Source organism: Cryptomeria japonica, chromosome 8 (genome assembly GCF_030272615.1).
Source record: "Cryptomeria japonica chromosome 8, Sugi_1.0, whole genome shotgun sequence".
Classification (NCBI taxonomy): Eukaryota; Viridiplantae; Streptophyta; class Pinopsida; order Cupressales; family Cupressaceae; genus Cryptomeria; species Cryptomeria japonica.
In genome coordinates this window covers 515,853,459-515,873,374 of record NC_081412.1, presented here as the reverse complement: position 1 = coordinate 515,873,374, position 19,916 = coordinate 515,853,459, and the positions used below count along the sequence as shown (strand labels likewise).

Below are 19,916 nucleotides of genomic sequence, written 5' to 3'. Positions count from 1 at the left end.
TAGTGGAGTTTCTGGTTCAAACTTTAGCTCTTTTATTTCAAACATCAGCTCTTTCAGTTTGAACTTTAGCTCTCTTGGTGTGAATATCAGCTTTCTCATGTGTCAATATTAACTCTTCATGTTTTCACTGGTTACCTCTAAACATTAGTTGTCTGAGTTTGCACATTAAATCTCTGAGTCAAAGCAACCAGTTTCTAAGCATCATTGTTTCAAAATTTAGAAGTTCCTAATTTGCAGAATATCTCTTTCTGTCCAAGTAACAATGTTCTTGGTCAAAATATTAGCATTCTCAAGTTAGAAAACAACACTATATGTCTGAGAAATGGCGTTTTTCATCTAGGAAGTAGCACTCTCTTCCTGAGAAACAACTCTCGTGGTCTAAGGAATAGCTCTCCTAGTTTGAGAAATAGCTCTTCTTGTTTGAGAAACAAAAATTCTAATTAGTTTGGGAGGTAATTTTGTCAGTCTTATAAACATTTCAGGAGCTGGCTCTCTCAGGGTAAACATTAGCACTTCTGGTAAAAACATTAGCTCTTTTGGTTTGAGAAGTAGCATTTCTGGTAAAAACAGTATCTCTTTCGATCTGAGAAACAACTCTCCTAGTTTCAGAAGTAGCATTTCTGGTTAAAACAGTAGCTCTTTTGGTTTGCAAAATAGCTCTCTTGGTCAACAGAATAACTCTTTCAGTTTGAGAAACAACTCTCTCAATCAGCAGAATAGCTCTCTCAGTCTGAGAAATAGCTCTTTCGGTTAGTAGAATAGCTCTTCCGATTTGGAAAATAGCTCTTTAGGTTTGCAAATCGGCTCTTTCAGTTGATAACATAGAATCATATTTTAGAACATCTATTTTGTCAAAAACTCCAAAAATTGCCTTTGGTTGAGTCAAATTTAAGACTAAACGCACTAGGTCTCACAAGTATTCATCTCAAACAAGTTTAAGATCCAAATCTCTCAAGTGCATAATCAAACATCTTTGATAATTTGATCTTTCAGACATATTTTCTTATCAGGATTTATCATCCTTCATCCTGAAACTACAACACTAGATTAGATTGACCTAGTTCTCTAAATAGGATACATCTTTCCTATTTGACTTGGTCATATCATAAGAAAACTTTGCACTCAAAAATAAGATCGAAAACTTGTAAATCTTCGGATACTTGATGACCATTTCATATCGATTGAAAAAAGAAGAAACTTAGTCACAAGGCAATCTTAAAAAGGAGAAGATTTCTCTACATAAATTGCAAAATGTTGTTGAAACATCACATATTTTTACATCATTATCAAAATTATTTGTGTGGTAGAGGAAACAAATTTGATGAAGAACCTTTGAGAACACATGCTATGCAACAAATATCTTCGCTATCACAAATCCTAAATCAAGGTGGTTGCATTAACTTGTCTTATTTACCTCAAGAATTGATCACTTATTGAGGAGCATTTTGGAAGAGTAAAACTTTTCGAAACTATAAGATCACTTGTATGCTAGTTTTGACCATAAATCATAGGACACTTAAACAACATAAACAAGGGAAAACATTTAGAATGGATGAAGAGAATCCTTTTGATCATCAATTTGGATCCACCATTATTCACAACAATGATGACGAATATGAAATCACAAAAGAAACAATCAGAGGAGCACAACAAGATCCAAAATTTGCTAGATTCTTGGAAAGAATCATTGAAGCAGATAAGGAAAGATATTTTCTCATGTTAGCGCATCAAGGGGCCAAGATACCAAGTAATTTTGATATCACTAATATAAAACGAAGTGGAGAGACAAGTGATACTCACAATGAACTCAAAGTGATACAATGAACAAATTGAAAATGATACTCACAATGAACGAACTCAAAGTGATACTCACAATGAACAAACTCAAAATGAGACTCATAACGAATGAATTCAAAATATCTATCATAACGAAAGAATTCAAAATAACCAAGATGGTGAGGGGAGCAACAATGTTGATAATCCTCTTTTAGCTCTTACTCAACAGATTCAAGCACTCCAAACACAAGTCGAAGACTTGAAAGGGGGAACCACAAGAAGATATTTGTTGCAAGAGATATGTCCTTATCCATTCAACATAAACCTAAATATGCTACCATTTCCTCCTAATTGTGAAATCCCTAAGTATGACAAATACAATGGTAAGATTGACCCTTGAGATCACGTTAGGGAATTTGGTACAATGAGTATGGAGTTCGCACACAAGGACACCTATTTGATGAGATTATTCCCCAAGAGTTTAAGTGGCCAAGCAATGGAGTGGTTTTCCAAGTTACCACGTGGTATAAGAACATTTTTGGAATTGGTAGAAAAATGTGTTTCCCAATATTCATATAACATTCAACATGAGATTACTATGCTTGACCTATGTAATACAAAGCAAAAGAATGGGGGACCTTTTATGACATTCTTACAAAGGTGAAGAAGTTTGTATGCACGATATTCTCGTCCTATCCTGACAGTGAAAAGATGGAATTTTTTATCGATAACTTGAATGATGAAATGAGTTGTCCTCTTAAGATGCAATATCCTCCGAGCTTTAATAAAATGGTTCAAAATGGAATCAAAATCAAAGAAGCCTTGGTCAAGAAAGGAGTATTAAATCTTCATAGAGAAGGGAATAATTCTTCCAACAATACTCATAATAACGCCGATAAAATCAAATTCTGGAATGGAAATAGAAACATTGTGAACAATGGGATAGTGGATGCTAACACTGTGAAACCCAAGTAGCCAATATTCAAATTGTCAAGTCATACCTCGACAACCAATCAGGAAAATAATAAACCAATATTACCCTTCACCAACTTTCGCAGGAAATTTACACCTATTGGTGAACCACTTGAATCAACATTAAAAACACTTCTTGCAAACAAATTAATTATCTTACCAGAAGTGAGGGATTTTGAACCAAAGGTGAAACCTGCTTGGTGGAATGACAATCATTTTTGCAAATATCATCGGAGTAAAGGACATCAGACTAATGATTGTCAACAATTAAAACATGTCATTCAAGATTTGATAGATAACGAGGTAATAACAGTAGATGGGTACACAACAAATGAATCACACACAACATTTAAAACTCTGCTACCAAACTATAAGAAGGGTGAGACATCGACAACTAGAGATAGAAAGGTCAAGGAGAAAGTGAATTATGCCCATACTTACGATAATATGGACAATGTCATTGTAGTCAAAGAAAGATCCCAACCAGAACCTGCACACGCTATTACACGCAGTAAAGCTAAGGTCACTTTACCAGGACCTACAACCAACACATCCTTTATTTCTAGGCAATACAACATAGTGGATTAATTATAGAAGACCCCAAATCTCAATATTGGAACTTCTAAAAAATATCACCCATGCATAAAGAAACCCTAGAAAAGGCTCTAGTAGATACCATGGTCCCCAAAGACTTGAGTATTGACCAGTTTGAAACCATGGTGGGATATCTTATAGCACCTCATTGCTTATCCTTTATAGAAGATGAAGACACATCCCTGCAACATCCACATAATGCTCCTTTGCATATCGAAGTATTAATTCACAAAACCTGCGTCAAGCGTGTCCTAATAGATGGAGGAGATGGCCTAAATATTTGTTCATTAAGTCTTGTTTGTGCATTAGGCTATTTTGAAGATGTAGTTGAACCTTGTAAAAAGATAACCATCAAAGCCTATGATGAAGAAGAATATTCCTTCAAAGATGTTGTAGTGTTGCCAATCAGAGTTGGGCCTGCGCAAAAGGATACAGTATGTCAAGTGTGGGACATTAATTTATCTTATAATGCATACTTCTAGGTAGACCATGGATTCATGAAATGCAAGCTATCCCTTCAACTTACCATGAGTGCCTCAAGTTTTTGTATGATGGACAAGAGATCACCATTCTAGCAGATTTAAACCCATTTCAATATTGTAGTAACTTGAAGCCAATTCAAGATATCATTGTTCCGTATAATAGAGAAGCATCCTCTTCTAATACACCACCTAAGGAAAAAGTGTTTTCTTCAATCTTGTCAAGCTTTGAGAAAAAGATGAAATTGAAAGAAAAGAGCCTAGGGGAATATTCACTACTAGACCTACCAATCTCTCCAAGATCATATGGCAAACCATCAAATTTAAAACAACAAACTATCTTAGAAACAATTAAAATTCTTGATGGATCATTTGTCAAAGCTGGTACCTTAATGGAAGAGACTGATGAGAAGGATGTTTTGCAATAGTTATACAAAGATGAGCCAAAATCCCAACCAGAAGTCAATAATGTCAATATATTAGTAGAGCAATATGGAAAAGGATATGATATCATGAGAAAGATGGGATACGATGGCAATGGTCTTGTAGGAAAAAGAAAAGAAGGTATTTCAAAACCAATACAACCTCCTTCACAACTTCCTAAGGATAAATCAGGATTAGGTTATGGGCAGAATACTATAGATTCACAAGAAGAGGCATTATCTCATAGTCAACAAGAGCAAGAGTATGAACGCAAACAAGAAGAAAGGGCCATTCAAAGAGAAGAAGAATTTGCATGTAAACAACAAGAGGAAGCTATCCACAAACAACAACAAGAAGCTGCTCGCAGGCAGCAGAAAGAAGCTGAAGAACTTGCTAAAAAGCGAGAAGAGGCTACTAATAACCTTTATGAGCAAATTTTCAGATTACAAGCTTCTAGTGAAACATATTCCAATGAGTGGGAATGAGACTCTTACCAATTTGAAGATTTTGTTGAAGAGTCATGCTATATAAAAGATGTAGATGTTGATATAGTCCACTCGTATGTAGCGCAAATGTTAGAATATAGAACACTTGAATGAGAACTACAATATATTGACGTTGACTCCAGTGAGGACGATTAGGATCTACTTGTCGAAGGTCATTCTGAGGAAAATAACATCTTAGACTTAGAAATAGTCATTGAAGACTAAGATATCTCTATCATGACTCTTAATGCTCTTGACACACAACAACCCAACGATCCCTCGCCATTAGTGTATCTTGAGCTTATTGATTGGGACAATGAAGGACCCATTGAGATAGAAACCTTCCCTAATGATCATGCCATTGCCTTATACCTCAATGCAATCGAACCTACAACAACTTCCACAAGTGAATTCGGTAACGCATCTTCAACTCAAGGGGGTGCCAAATCTCTCAGTCGCAAAAATGAAAAAAAGAAGTAAATATCAGGTATAATGCTGAAAACTAGTTAATGGCAACATTAGATCAAGAAAAAGTAAAAATAAACGACGTATTTGATGGTGAAAACCTCCTTGAGGCGCCAGAGGATGGGAGATTTGACACCTTACCTAAGTATTTCCAGGAATGATCTTCAATACTGATTGAACCAACTGAATCAGCCAAATATTCTTCATCTAGCTGCATCATTATCTGAACAAGAGAAACATGACTATATGACATTCTTAAAAAAAAGACAAGTCAATTTCGCATGGTCATACACAGATATGCCAGGATTATATCCGGATCTCATCATGCATCACTTGAATGTTTCTCCCGAAGTAAAACCAGTAAAGCAAAAGCTAAGAAAGATGCATCCTCATGTAGCCATATTGGTCAAAGAAAAATTGAAGAAATTGCTAGACGTGGGATTTATCAAACCAATAGCATATCCAGAATGGGTATCCAATATAGTTCATGTTTCTAAGCCAGACAAAAGTATCAGGGTATGCACAAACTTCAGAGATCTTAATAAGGCGTGTCTTAAAGATGATTTTCCTTTACCAAATATAGACATCATTATGGATTTGACAGTTGGACATGAAATGTTTTCTCTTATGGATGGTTTCTCATGCTACAATCAAATCAAAATAGCACTAGAAGATCAAGAGAAGACAACCTTCACATGTCCATGGGGTACTTTCTGCTAGAATGCAATGCCTTTTGGACTCAAGAACGCATGAGCTACCTATGAAAGAGCAATGAGAACAATTTTTCATGATATGATGCATACCTTCATGGAAGATTATGTTAATGACCTATTGGCTAAGTCACATACTAGAGAAGCACATCTAGAAATCCTAGCAAAGATCTATGACTGCATAGAGAAATACAAACTAAGGTTGCATCCAAATAAATGTGCATTTGGTGTCACATCTGGTAGACTTCTAGGATGCATTGTTTCAGCAAGAGGCATTGAAGTATAGCTAGACAAATTTAAAGCAATTATGGAAATGGAATCACCCAAAAATATCAGTCAGTTAAGATCACTTCAAGGGAGACTTTAGTCCATTAGAAGGTTCATATCTTAACTAGCCGATAGATGTCATCCTTTCACTCATTTGTTGCACAAAAATGCTCCATTCAAATGGGATGACACCCGTGAAGAAGCTTTTCATGCAATAAAGGAATATCTAATGAAGCCACCTGTCCTAATGTCACCAATTAAAGGCAAGCCATTATTATTGTATATATCAGCCACTGATGTATCATTAGGAGCTCTGCTAGCACAATTGTATCATGAAGGGAAAGAATGAGCTATTTACTACATCAGTAGGACCTTAGTTGGATATGAGCTCAATTACTCATCTATTGAGAAGGCATGCTTAGCAGTAGTGTTCGCATCCCATAAACTGAGACACTATATGCTAACCCATTCAGTGAAGCTGATAGCCAAAATTGATCTATTGAAATATCTTCTTAGCAAGGCAACCTTAACAGGTAGATTGGAAAAATGGGTGATGATCCTGAGCGAGTTTGACATTGAATACATTGATAGAAAAGCTATAAAAGGAAAAGTGATTGCTAACTAGTTAGCAGAATCACCACTCCAGGATGACCATCCAATACATGTTGAATTTCTAGATGTTGATGTTCTCACAGTCACTAAGAAAACATGGTAGTTGTATTTTGATAGTTCTTACACACAACATGGATCAGGGGTAGGCTTGCTATTTATCACACCTCAAGGTCATACCATTCGAAAAGCATATAAACTGACTTTCACTTGCACCAATAATATGGCAGAATATGAGGCATTATTAATAGGAATCAAGATGGCTTTAGAATGGAATATCACACATTTGCAAGTTTTTAGAGAATCTCAGGTAGTCATCAATCAAGTCAATGATGAGTATCAAACCAAAAATGAAAAGCTAGTGCCTTACAAGAAGATAGTGGAGGATTTTAGAAAGTAATTTATGGACATTTTTTTTTAGTAGATCTCGAGGAATGACAACAAAACAACTGATGCCATGGCTACAATTGCCTCTTTGCTTCAAACACAAGAAAACCAAGATTGTTATGAATTTCTGGTGGAAGAATTGTTTCACCCTACCTATGACTGTCCTGATTGCCAAATCATATGTCACCTAGTAGGACCCGATTCCTCTCATTATGGCCAAATTTATACCTACTTGAAAGACGGTACCCTTCCTCTTGACCTATCAAAGAATCAAAAATGAAATTTCATTCGACAATCGACTCGTTACACCATTGTGGCAGATACTTTATATAGATGAGGTCTAGATGGTACTCTCCTCAGATGTCTTGAGCAGGAAGACTCTGAGGAGGCTTTAACTGAAGTTCATAATGGTATTTTTGGTACTCATTTGAGTGGTCTTACTCTTTCAAAAAAACTCATATGATTAGGTTACTATTGACCTACTATGGAAAGGGATTCTTTTCAATTCACCAAAAAGTGCAAACAATGTCAGGTCCACGATGTTCTCATACACACATCATCATAGGAGCTTCATACCCTGGCAACATCATGGCCATTTTGTCAATGGGGCCTAGATCTAGTAGGGAAAATCCATCCACCTTCCTCAAACGATCACAAGTTCATACTCACGGCTACTGAGTATTTCACGAAGTGGATTGAAGCAACACCCCTCACTAATATCATAGGAAAGCAAATTGTTGCATTCATCTTGAACTATATCATATGTCGCTATGGTATTCATATGACCATTATCACGGATAATGGCCGACCATTCAAAAATCAAGATGTAAGAGAGCTCTGTGAAAAGTTCCAGATCCAGCATAGGTTTTCCACACCATATTGCCCCTAGGGAAATGGTCAGGCAAAAGAAACAAACAAAACAATCTTGAAAATATTGAATAAGACAATTAATGATGCTGGCAAAGATTGGCATGTTCAGTTGAATCATGCTCTATGGGCGTGTTGCACTAGTATCTGCACCTCGACAGGTGCCACACCATATTCTCTTGTCTATGGATCTAAAGCAATATTACCAGTGGAGGTTGAAATACCATCTCTTCATGTGTCACTAAAAGGTCTTGTTTATGGTGAAAATGGATAACAATAACAACAATATTGAAAGGCTAAATGAATTCAACCACAAAAACCCTAACCTAACAATCAACAAAGATCCACCATAACATATGAAGATTACCTAAGACAATGCAAATAACACAAAATCACAAAGATTATACCATCACATGTCCAATAGGGTTTTGATCTCCATTCTTCCTATCTCCATTGATCTTGCTTGATATATTTGCTCTCAGATTTTTATATATGCACAAGAGCTCAACAAAGAACGGAATGTGGTTGCAAGTAGGATCGTAGTGTAGCCAAGTCTTCAAGATTAGTCATTAGGGTTTGATAATGAAGGAAGCATCTCCTTAAATAGAAGACACAATATGAAATGGAGGGTTAAGATTGAGAGGTGTAAAAAGAGAGGTCGGCTAGGATTAGAGGGTAGGTAAAAGAAATACCAAAATAATGAAAGGGGTAGGTAGTGTAGGAATTAAGAGATGAATGACATGTGTCATGTGTAGAAAAAGATAATGAATTAATTAAATAAATAAAGATTTATTTAATTAATAGAAGAAGTAGGATAATTAAATAAATACGAATATTTATTTAATTTAGGAAAAGGATAATTTAAATAAATAAATGTATTTATTTAAATGAGAAATAAGGCTAGAAGAGGATAAATGAATCAATTAAATAAATAAAGATTTATTTAATTAATAGAAGAATTAGGCTTAGATAATTAAATAAATAAAATATTTATTTAATTAGACATGACAATTTTAGGTGTCTACAGGTCTCATTCTAGATGAGGAACAACAAGTGTCTAGGTTACAAGAGCTTGAATTACTACAAGAGCGTAGGCAAAATGTTGTTGATCATTTGAGAGTCTACCAACAAAGGATGTCTCACAGCTATAATCATAAGGTCAAACCTAGGATATTTCAAGTAGGTGATCTTGTTCTTAAGGAGAATCCACACAATCAGCAGGATCATGAAAAGAAGGGAAAGTTCAAGCCAAACTGGTTGGGTCCTTTTGTTGTCACAATCACATATGGATCTGGTGCTTATCAGTTATCAACACCAGGAGGAGATCGGCTCGAGGAACCCATCAATAACATTCATCTAAAGAAGTTTTATACCTGAAAAGCAAAAAAAATCCAAAAAAAACCAGAAAAGAAAAAAAAATCCAAAAAATCAGAAAAAGCAGAAAATCCAAAAAAAAAGTAGAAAAAAAAAAAAAAACAAGAGAAAAAATACAAAAATTCAAATATGAGAAAAAGTGCAATAAAAAAAAAACAAATGGTGAAAACTTGGAAACAACGCCATTTGTCAGGTAGCTTCTCCATCTATTCAGTCACTTGTCTTGCATCTATCCATCGCCATTGTACGTATCCACAATAAAACCTTTTGCATCTAATCATGCCTCATCTGTAAATCCCACCATGGTTTGGAACATTGTATATATTGGTGTGTTTCTGGACTGGGGGCAAAATCCCGAACTTAGTCGGTAATAATCGACATTGAGCTTGAACGCATCAGGCAAGCAGCAGTTAGGCAACGTTAGTCACAAGCAGAGATCAAGATATCTAACATTTGAACATAAGTATCAAAATCCAACTTAACATAAAAACCAAGCACCAAATCAATGGATGATATAATCTAAATCATATCTGAAACACTTTAGTCTGAATGTTCAACTGTTGTCTTTTAATTTTTGTTATCATGCTTCCTGAGTGACTCAAGGATGTCTTGTACTAGAGAAACAAGGATGGAGCATGATATTTCTATGTCTATTGCCTGTTAATTAATCATTATTACTGTGCAAATTTTTCAAGGGACATGATCAATCAAATATCATTGATGACATTTCGGGTTTGCATAAGAGGATGATTAAATTTTGTTTGTTTGCACGCAAGCAACACTGAGGTCATCTTGGTCCTTTATACCTTGATGCTTGTGTTAACTTGCAATATCAAAATCCAAGTAAATAATGAGCTAAAATAATAGCTCTTTTATTTCTATGACTGATAAGTTTTTCCTATGTTTTAAGTTGCATATTGGGACAATGTTTGGGTCATGCAATGTATTAGAGTTTTGATTACGTGTATTTTGAATGTTAGCCAAACCCACTGAACTTTGTATTGTTTTGACTTAGTATTCCTATAGTTATGCAGATTGTTATGGTAATGTCATGCGTGGATGTATAAATGTTGTAATTAATGGAAATGGATATATGCATGTTTGTATATTCTAACCTTTATTGCAAGAGTAAATAAGTTGTTGCAGAAGCGGTTGTGCTAGGCTAGATGGAGGGTTGCGCTACAAAAGCAGTTGGAGACATTACGAGGTAGTTGAACATTTAAAGCATCAGAGAAGATGGTGTGCAAGAGGAACGACAAAGGAATAGTGAGGCAATACCAAATTCATTTATATTTGTCTCTAGCAAGCATCAATCTAGTAACCACCACCATGCTACATTCTTGGTTGTAGTTTAGTTGAGTTCCACGTTTTCTGTGGATTAACTTCTTCTCTTTACTGTAATAAATGTTTTCACCTAATTTCATGGGCATGATCTAAGTAGTAGGAATTTTTTATAACTTTCTTATAAATAAAGACCTGCACCCTTTCGTAGGGGTTACACAACATTTTCCAGAATTAGAAGCATTTCTCTTATCTCATGCATTGTATCGACTTTTGGAAATAATGAATAAAAGATATGTTACTCTGAGTTTATAGAATCATTTTGAAGTTTGGATACACTCATCCAAGGGGGACCACTTGGTGAGTATTCCTATGTGATATTTAGATTAAGTTTTCTTTTACTGCAGTAAATGTTTTAGTAATTGACTATTCCTGCAGCCACTAGAACTAGATCCTGTGACTGTTCCTACAACCAAGACAGGCATAGTAATTCCTGTTTGTTAGCTCTAAACTTAGTTAACAGTTGTTTAGTTATAATCCTTTGTTAATGTTAATATTTCTTGTAGCCATTCAGTTATTATATTTTAGCTTGTTATTGTAGATAGACTTAGTTGTTGCAGGTAGTGTAGAATGACTCTTACAGGAACTTAGTGCATATACAATGCAGGCCCATTTCAAGTAATACGTCCTTGGGTTGACAAGTAAATGAACCCCAGTCATCGAAATGATAGCTACTCAAAATGGATGACCAATCCTTGAGTTAGGACTTTTAGTCTAGTTATTATTCTAATTGCTTAGGCAGACAATAAATAGTGCTCAGGTCATCATGGTTCATTTATACCATCGATGTTTGCACTGGCTTACCACATTTTAAAGGTTCAATGATGATAAAAAGCATGATCAAAGTGATTGGTTCGATGATAGCATGGCATTTCTTGCATATTTAGATTATATTGCATGTTGCATTCAAGGTGCATAAGGGATCAAATCTCATTTTCTGGAGGCTGAGGTCAAGTGGTGTTGTCTCTCTTATTAAGTGATTGAGTACATTGGACATCATCAGAAATAAATAATTCATGCATCATGCATTTTAGGTCATACATGTCTTTTGCATTGCATTTCATCAACATACATTTAGTTAATTCATACATCTCATATTACACATCATTGTCATAAATTCATTTGCATTTCATCAGAAATCATAAAAACAACAAAAAGAAAGCATATCATATAGTTAGCATCTCATACCATCACATATGCATATAATCGTAGCACCATTGCATTATTAAATCATAGAATCAAAGTATCATTCCATACTCATCATAGAATCACAACATCATTCATTTTAGAAAGCATAAGCATCTCAAATAGGATCCATCATGCATAGTATTCAATCATCAATAAATCACATATTCACATAGGCATGCCTCATGTAAATATCACATCGTCATATAGAAAGCATACATCCATCATCTAAATTCCATAATCATATAGAACCTAAGACATACATCATGTAAAGAGTTGCATACATCTAATACATGCAAGACATCATCATAAAGTAAGTAGAATGCATTCGTCATATAGAAAATAAATTGCATCGTAAGTTGTATCTCATATAATCAAAAGATAATCGAGATCTAATGTACCATGATATTACAAAAATATCAGAGATGCATCACAAAAATAGCTCGCAAGAATCATTAGTGTATCATCAATAAGTGTATACAATCAAATCAAAATCTATCATATCTTAACATCTCAAGAAGGACGAGGGATTGAGATCGCGCCAGATGATGTAGACCTGGCACCATCACCGCCAGACAGACCTGACCCACCTAGATCCCTCCTAGGTCCTGTAACACCTTGACTCTCTGAATACTGCCCCACCTGGTACTCTGCACATAGGATGTTGCCCATCTCTCTAGAGGTACAACCTGGTAATATAAACTCTTGTAATACTCTGCCCGAGCAGAGTGGTGTGCTAGATCCCTCAAGGTTGCCTCAGTCAATCCCTGAGAAGTTGCTCGTTGTAAAGTCTGTATCAACTCCTGGGCTTTCCCATGTCTCTTTATGGTTGTATCTCTCTCTGTGGTTAGCATAGCAATCTGTGTCTGCATCTAAGTCACCTGACCCTATACCTGTGCTTGTAACTCTGTCATCTAAGCCTATAATTGTGCTATCTATGATTTTCTCTCTGTTAGCCTAGCCTCCAACTGCTGAACTTGACTCTCCAAGTCACTAATCTGTGCTTGCTGCTAGTGAGAAGGCATCTTGATGAGTATCCACTGAGAGGCCTCTGCTGATACCTGTGGTATCTAATCTGCCTGCGTAACCTGCTAAAATTGTCCTATGTGTCCAGATCTCCTCCGTCGAACTGCCCTAGTCACCCAATCCATAGGTGACACTCTCGTATCTCTATAACTGCTAGCTCCTGATACATCTGCCACTACATCTCCCCCATCATCTCCCCCATAATCCCCTCCATAATCTCCTCCACCATCACTTCCCTCATCTCCTCCATAATCCCCTCCATGTCCTCTATCATCTCCCTCATCTCCTCCATCATCTCCATCTCCTCCATCTCTCTCGTCTCGTCTCCCTCCTCTCTCTCTCTCTCTCGGTTGTCTATAATCCTGACGTGGTGGTCTATCCTCTCCATCATCGAACCTAGGTACCAGCTCATCCAAGGCAGACAATCTCATAAATGGGTGTGTCAGAAGATACTGACCATATGTACTCTACTATAATGCCTGGATCAATAATATTGACCATGTAGTCCCAATCTTGTCCTCTGAGGCTCTCATACTCAACATAGGCAACATCATAAGAAATAGTTGGCTCCCAAGTAGCCACATCCTATCGCCTTCGTGCATACAACGATGTCCCTTATGGGAGTCCCTGGACTCTGCCATACTGATGTAACACCTGGGTAGTGATGAACGACTCAATAATGTAGGAAGTAGAACCAATGATGTACTATAAGAAGAAAATAAATGACATCTCATGACCATCCTCTGCCCATCACTCACAATCTCTATATGGCCACCAGATCACACTATCAAGATCATCCAGGTCTTGTCTCCAATACTCCAGCTTGCTCAGCTTTCGCTAGACAATTGCACCTGGGTAACCATACACATAGGGCCTCCCTCTTGGATGATCTCTATCTGATAGTGGACGTGTGATAGGTAAGTGTTGCCAAACCCATAGTTGTAGTAGAGTCACACCTAGTGATAACGTGGTTGATCCCTAGTAAACAACTTAATGCAAGTCATAGTAGTGAGCTAACATGTAGGATCCCTAAGAGAACCTAGTGCCCTGTGTAATCATCTGCTCCAGCAAGAGGCCCCATCCAATTGATAAGCCCTTTGACTTGTGATCACGACAAAGGAAACCACCAACGAACCCTGCCAATACTGAAGGAAGTGGAGCATAATCCAAATCAAGCATCTCCTGCCAAGGGATATCATACCCACATATCTGATCATCGTCGAAGATCCTCCTCAATGCGTCTATTCCACCTTACTCATATAAGTCATAATAGACGACATGCCCAACCATGGGTATCCTGAGTATCTAATGGACATCCTTGGGTGTCACTGTTATTTCGCACTGAGGTAGATGAAAGGTATTATGTTCGTTGTGCCATCTCTTGGCCAGTGCAGTCAGCAAACCCTGATTAATTATATATCGGGGCATATCGATCAAGGAAGATAGTCCACATCGGTGAACCAAATCCAGATTTGCCTGAGTAAGATCATGTATCAAACTATAGGTCTTCGGGAAACGTTCCCGACACCGAAGAGTACCTAAAGGCTCCTATTATCATACCAAATCAACATATCAGTAACTCTATTTATTTGTGTACCTATCAACCAATCTATCTCGCTCAAGTGAGATTTCTATCAAATCTCATTGAGCCCCTATCAGCGACTCTCATTTATCATGAAGTCGTTATCAATTTTATCTAATCTAGCACAAAAATCGCGGTAATCGAAACTAATCATTATCTAATCAATCAAGAGTCTCTAAACTAAATTTCATCAATCTATTATCAAATTGCTAATCAAGCTAAGCAAAAATCCAATGTTAACTGTCTTCATCAATATCTATCTAGTCGCTCAAATTGTCGATCTAAAAAAAATCAATCATTTTATTTTTATCAAAAAATCTAGTGGGAGGGGGGCCTAATATTGTTGATTTAAAAATCATTCTTCTTTTGTCAAAATTTTAGCGAAAGGGGGGTTTATTTTGCGTTTTTTGGCTGAGATCTAACGTCGGCGCTCGCGACACCGACAATGACGTCCATGGCGCCGCTATCGGCAATGGCACTGACGTTCATGGCGTCATCGTTGGCGCTCAGGCACCGGCGACAACGTCTATGGCATCGCCATCGACGTCCATGGCGCCAGCGACAATGCCCATAGGGTCATCGTTGGCGTGAATGACGCTGAAAATGGTGTCTCAAAAAATAAAATAAAAATAAAAATTCAAACAACCCAAAACTAAAATTTTTAAATCCCCAAAGTGTCAATCTTTTAAAAAAATCAAAACCCCAAAATGTCGGTACCAAATTTAAAACGCTAAAAATCCAATTTCTAAAATAAAAAAACCCACAAAAACCCATCTTGCAGAATCGAAAAATACTAATCTAACAAGCAAAAACATCAATCTAAAATTCTACTAAAATCAACAAAAACATGCAAAGAGGGTTTTCTCGAAGTAGAATCGGTGGACCATAGGTTGGAGGATGCTGATATCGCCACACTCTCTTGAATTGATGCTTCTGACGATGAATCACCATCTTGGCTTCAGAGCTCCACTTCCAAACTTTCAAAATGCACAAATGAAAATGAGGAGAAAAATGAGGTTCACTTTTTCTTTAAAAGGGGCAAAATGGCATTTTAGTGGGATGTTTTTATCCCATTTTATTTAAAAACCTCTTTTAATTACTTTTTAATCAATTCAATCAAAACTGGTAATGCTGGGGCAAAAATTTAAAATCTTTTATCAGGAAATCAATCGAAAAATTTAAAATCTCTAAAAATCCAAACTCATTAAAAATTTTAAAATTTCAAAAATCACGAAAAATCTTAAAAATTCAAATTTTTTGATTCATCTCTCAAGGGGGAATCCTTCCATCCGTCATCTATCAATCAGTATCTGGGGCATCTTATCAAACCAAATCAACAACAACGAGCGAATTTTTCGTCATCTATCAATCAATGTTCGGGGCATCATATCAAATCAAATTAGCAACAGCGAGCGAATTTTTCTTTGAACCGACATGTTATCACACATCGCTTGAAAGAGGGGCAAAATGTATACACTAAAAATCGGTTTGGAAAATTGAATTAATTAAATACGAAAAATATTTAATTAATGACCTTTATTCTTCTACTATATAAATGAATTAAATAATTTTTTTATATGGTTCATTTTCTTAATTCATCCCACCAAAATCGATTTCTTCTATTTCCTAATTAAATAAATGAATTTGGTTAATTTGTTTATTTAATTATTCCCTTCCCATTAAATTTGAATTTAAAATTCAAATTTAAGCACGTGTCCTAACTCCTAATCACTCCCTAACCTAACCTTCTTCTAACCAACCCCTAGTCTAACCATAAGTTAACTAATCCTATCCTCTCCAACCTCTTATCCTAACCATTTTTGGAGTGTCTACCCTCTATTGGAGACATGTGGCACTTATGCCACATGTCTCTCATCTCCATGCCACTTGCCCCTTTGTTGGCATATGGTTGGAGATTCTTTGCCACTTGTCTCCTTAGGAATGACAAGTGTCCATTTCCTCAACCTCCTTCCAATTTCTTCAATCTTGACCGTTGATTTATCCAGACTGAATCTACACCTTTGATTCTTGCCACTTCACCTCTGATCATGAAAATCCTATAAATACCCCCTCTTTTGGCTATGAGAGGAACCCTTAGCATCATTATCAACATTCTGTCAGTATTATATTAGCATTTTTAGCAATCATAGTTATCATAGCATTAGAGTAGCATAGTATCATTGTAATAATGGCTTTCGTGATAGCTTAATCATCATAATGTAGATTTGCATGGAAATAGATTAGCTTTTTGCATCTTAGCTTGCATATCAATTCCCATTTCTTGGGTTGTCACTTTGTCAAAGATCATGGTTGTCACTTTGTCAAAGATAATGCATTTGAGAGCCACCAAATGAATTGACAAAGTCCTCGAAACTAGGGAGAGATGATATGACATTGGGGAGTGTTTTAATTCTTTTATTTTGTTTCCTCAATATAATGTTTCATTGTGTATGTGTGTTTTATATGTTTATTAATGGATTAATCACTATATTTTTGAACACAGATAGAAAAGTCAAAAGTTAGGTTTAAGCACAAGGAGGGAAGAACAAACAAGCCATGAGCCCCAACTAAGAACAACCCAAGCCTGATTAGCCTTGACAAAGTAGAAAAGGAAAAATCCCATATAGAGGTTTTGCATGGCAATAAGGTAGATCCCATGTGGGGACTGAGCCTTGACAACTTAGTTTCAAATCAAGATTTTAGGGGGAATTCCACCCACAAAATAATCAAGTACAATGAAATTTTCAATTTGTTAGCGTGCATTATAAACTAAAAAATGGGAAGTATAACATCTAGAGGTGGGTTAAGGGACTTGCCTTGTAAAAGACATACAATATGAAATTGATGGATTTGAGTAAGCGTGTCATTGGTGGTCACTATCAAGCTTTAACTACAGTAGTAGTGGCTACAAATGAATGAAAGTTTGAGGTTGTATAAAGGGCTGAAAAAAATTCACTCAGACCTAGAGAATTAAAAGATATTGTGATAAATAGAAGCAAGTACTAATAGGATTGTGTAGAAAACTACAATATGAGATGCACTAGAAAAGGCCAAGAAAACCATGACAGGGGTTTTAATCACTTTAGAACTATTTTACATTTTTTTATTTAAAATTATTTCAAAGAAGTATAGGTATAAGATATATTTAATATTTTTATTCAAGATGTTTAGAAGTATTACTCTTTCAACATTTATTTAAGTTTATATTTTAGTAATGATATATGTTGTGTCTTTCAGATATGCATTTAAGATATTTAGGCTGGGTAAGTGTAAGGAAACGGGGGACCAAAAAGGGGTCTTAAGTTGCCACCTTTTTCCTAAACTTAAAAAAATTGATCTTGGATGTGAAATAGAAAATAGTGATGCTCAAAATTTGTAGATGCAACAAGAACAACAGTCATAGTGCTATGAATCAACTTTCTAAACTACTAATCTTTTAAAATGGTGTATATTAAGGGGTTCAAAAGGGGTATCCACACAAAGCGATCCCACTTTTATCAAAATAACATAACATATTGTCTAGTGTGGACCACCTAATTGTTTTAGTATTTCAACAACCACTTTGGTGAAAAATTAAATAACCCCATCTAATTTATAATTATTATTTTTTGTTAATTTTCAATGAATATGTGGTTTTTTTACTAATTTTCAAAATGGAAACATCTTGAAAAAATAAAAAACACTAAGCAAGTAGACACCTAGATTTTATAGAAACCAATCATAAATATATTTTTTCCATGTATATAATAGAGTCTAGTATTTACTTTTATGTACTTTAGCTTGCATATTCATGTAGTATCATGTGATTGCTAATGTCCAGGCTAAATGTAATATCATAAATTGCACTCCTTAATTGTGAGTTCAATTTCATAATCTTCTTATCACTTTCTTTAGTTTCCATTCCCTTAGATCACATTAAGACCATTTATAGCCTTGAATTTATCCCCCAACTTAAGGAGATGTGTCCTATTCTATTTTAAGTCTTCGTTGTTTTATTTCACATTTAATTGTCATTAAAAAATGAAATTAAGATTGGATATAACATCATAGGCTTATATTCTCGTATCTCCCTTTTGGAGGGCCTATTTTTGTGGCACTTGGGTGCCCACAACATGTGTCCCACCAAAATCTTTCAAAATTTCAAATGTTTTGAGTGTTGGCCTTGACATTACAAAATATGATCTTGATTTTGTTTATGATAATTTAATATCAACTTTTTAACCAAAATTAGCTTTGTGAACCGTATAAAAACTAGTGGCTTTTCTCATTTTGATATACAACTTCTATGCTAATGAAGTTTTGCCAAGTAGATCACCCAGGTTTGCAAATTTGAAATATAATTTGTAACATCAATTTTTCAACATCGTTCACTCACCATTATTGTGAGATAATTAAAGATTCAAGGAGTGTGGGAGGATAATAGGGATTACTGACTAATGATCAACTTGTACCTCTACTTAAGGGTTTGGTATGATCTTATGTTGCTCTCACATTTATGAGTTTTAATCTTTAGATTTAAAATTAATTAATTTATTTGTTGTCATTGATATATTTATGCACTCTTGAGTTAGTTTGTATGTTACATTGGATTGATTCATCTGGGGCTCCACTCTAACACACTTGAGTAGGGTTTCCTTTTATGTTTTATAATACATGTCAGTGCTCACCACAATCTTAGACACACTTAAAGTTTAGAGAATATATTTTATTTCAATATCCGTTCGACTATCCATGGAGGTAGGAATACCAAAAGGGGGCTTCATTGAGGAAAGATCGTATACAACCACAACAATTTCTCTTCTCTTTGTACTTATGCAAGAACAAATCTAGAATTTTATGACAATGTGAAGGTATAGGAAGATTGAGTTAATAGAGATAGAGATCGCCATCTCAAATTCGAGAGAAAAGGTCTGGATAGGGGTGCCCAATTCCCTAGTCCTATCTATTTTGGCTAAATTTTTCAGGTGACAAGAATTTTGAGCCTAGTAATTGTAGATCTGGATAGTCTCCATAATTTGTGCAACTTCAAGATTAGAGCGCCCAATACTTCAATTCGACATAAAAACACTCTACTTTCAATCATAGGTGCACTTCTATATCTCTATTCCATTTCAATAGCTTTTGTGGTTTTTTGTATGTCTACAATTATGTTTTATTAGTTTAATATAATCATTCACACATGCTTTTAAATCTAATTAGACAACATCTAAATTAATCAATCCATCTTCTTTGCAATAAAGGGAAAAAACCCAACTAGTTTAGTTTATCTTTTTTCCATATCAAACACCAATCCATCAAAATAGACCACGAGTCTCATTCATGTGGCTCTCAACCCCTAGGAAATAGAGACAATAATTGTAATTAATCTCAGCCT

The 19,916-nt window shown here is 35.6% G+C and overlaps 1 protein-coding gene across 1 annotated transcript; it reads left to right on the top strand.

Annotated features, from left to right (window-relative positions):
- Window positions 1–4,342: 4,342 nt before the first annotated feature.
- On the top strand, window positions 4,343–4,729 carry LOC131857760 (vicilin-like seed storage protein At2g18540). Its single transcript, XM_059210476.1, has one exon. The coding sequence runs from the start codon at window positions 4,343–4,345 to the stop codon at window positions 4,727–4,729; it is 387 nt and encodes a 128-aa protein (XP_059066459.1).
- The last annotated feature ends 15,187 nt before the right edge of the window (window positions 4,730–19,916 follow it).

Coding starts and splice junctions, on each gene's coding strand:
- LOC131857760 (XM_059210476.1), top strand. CDS start 4,343: ATGGGATACGATGGCAATGGTCTTGTAGGAAAAAGAAAAGAAGGTATT.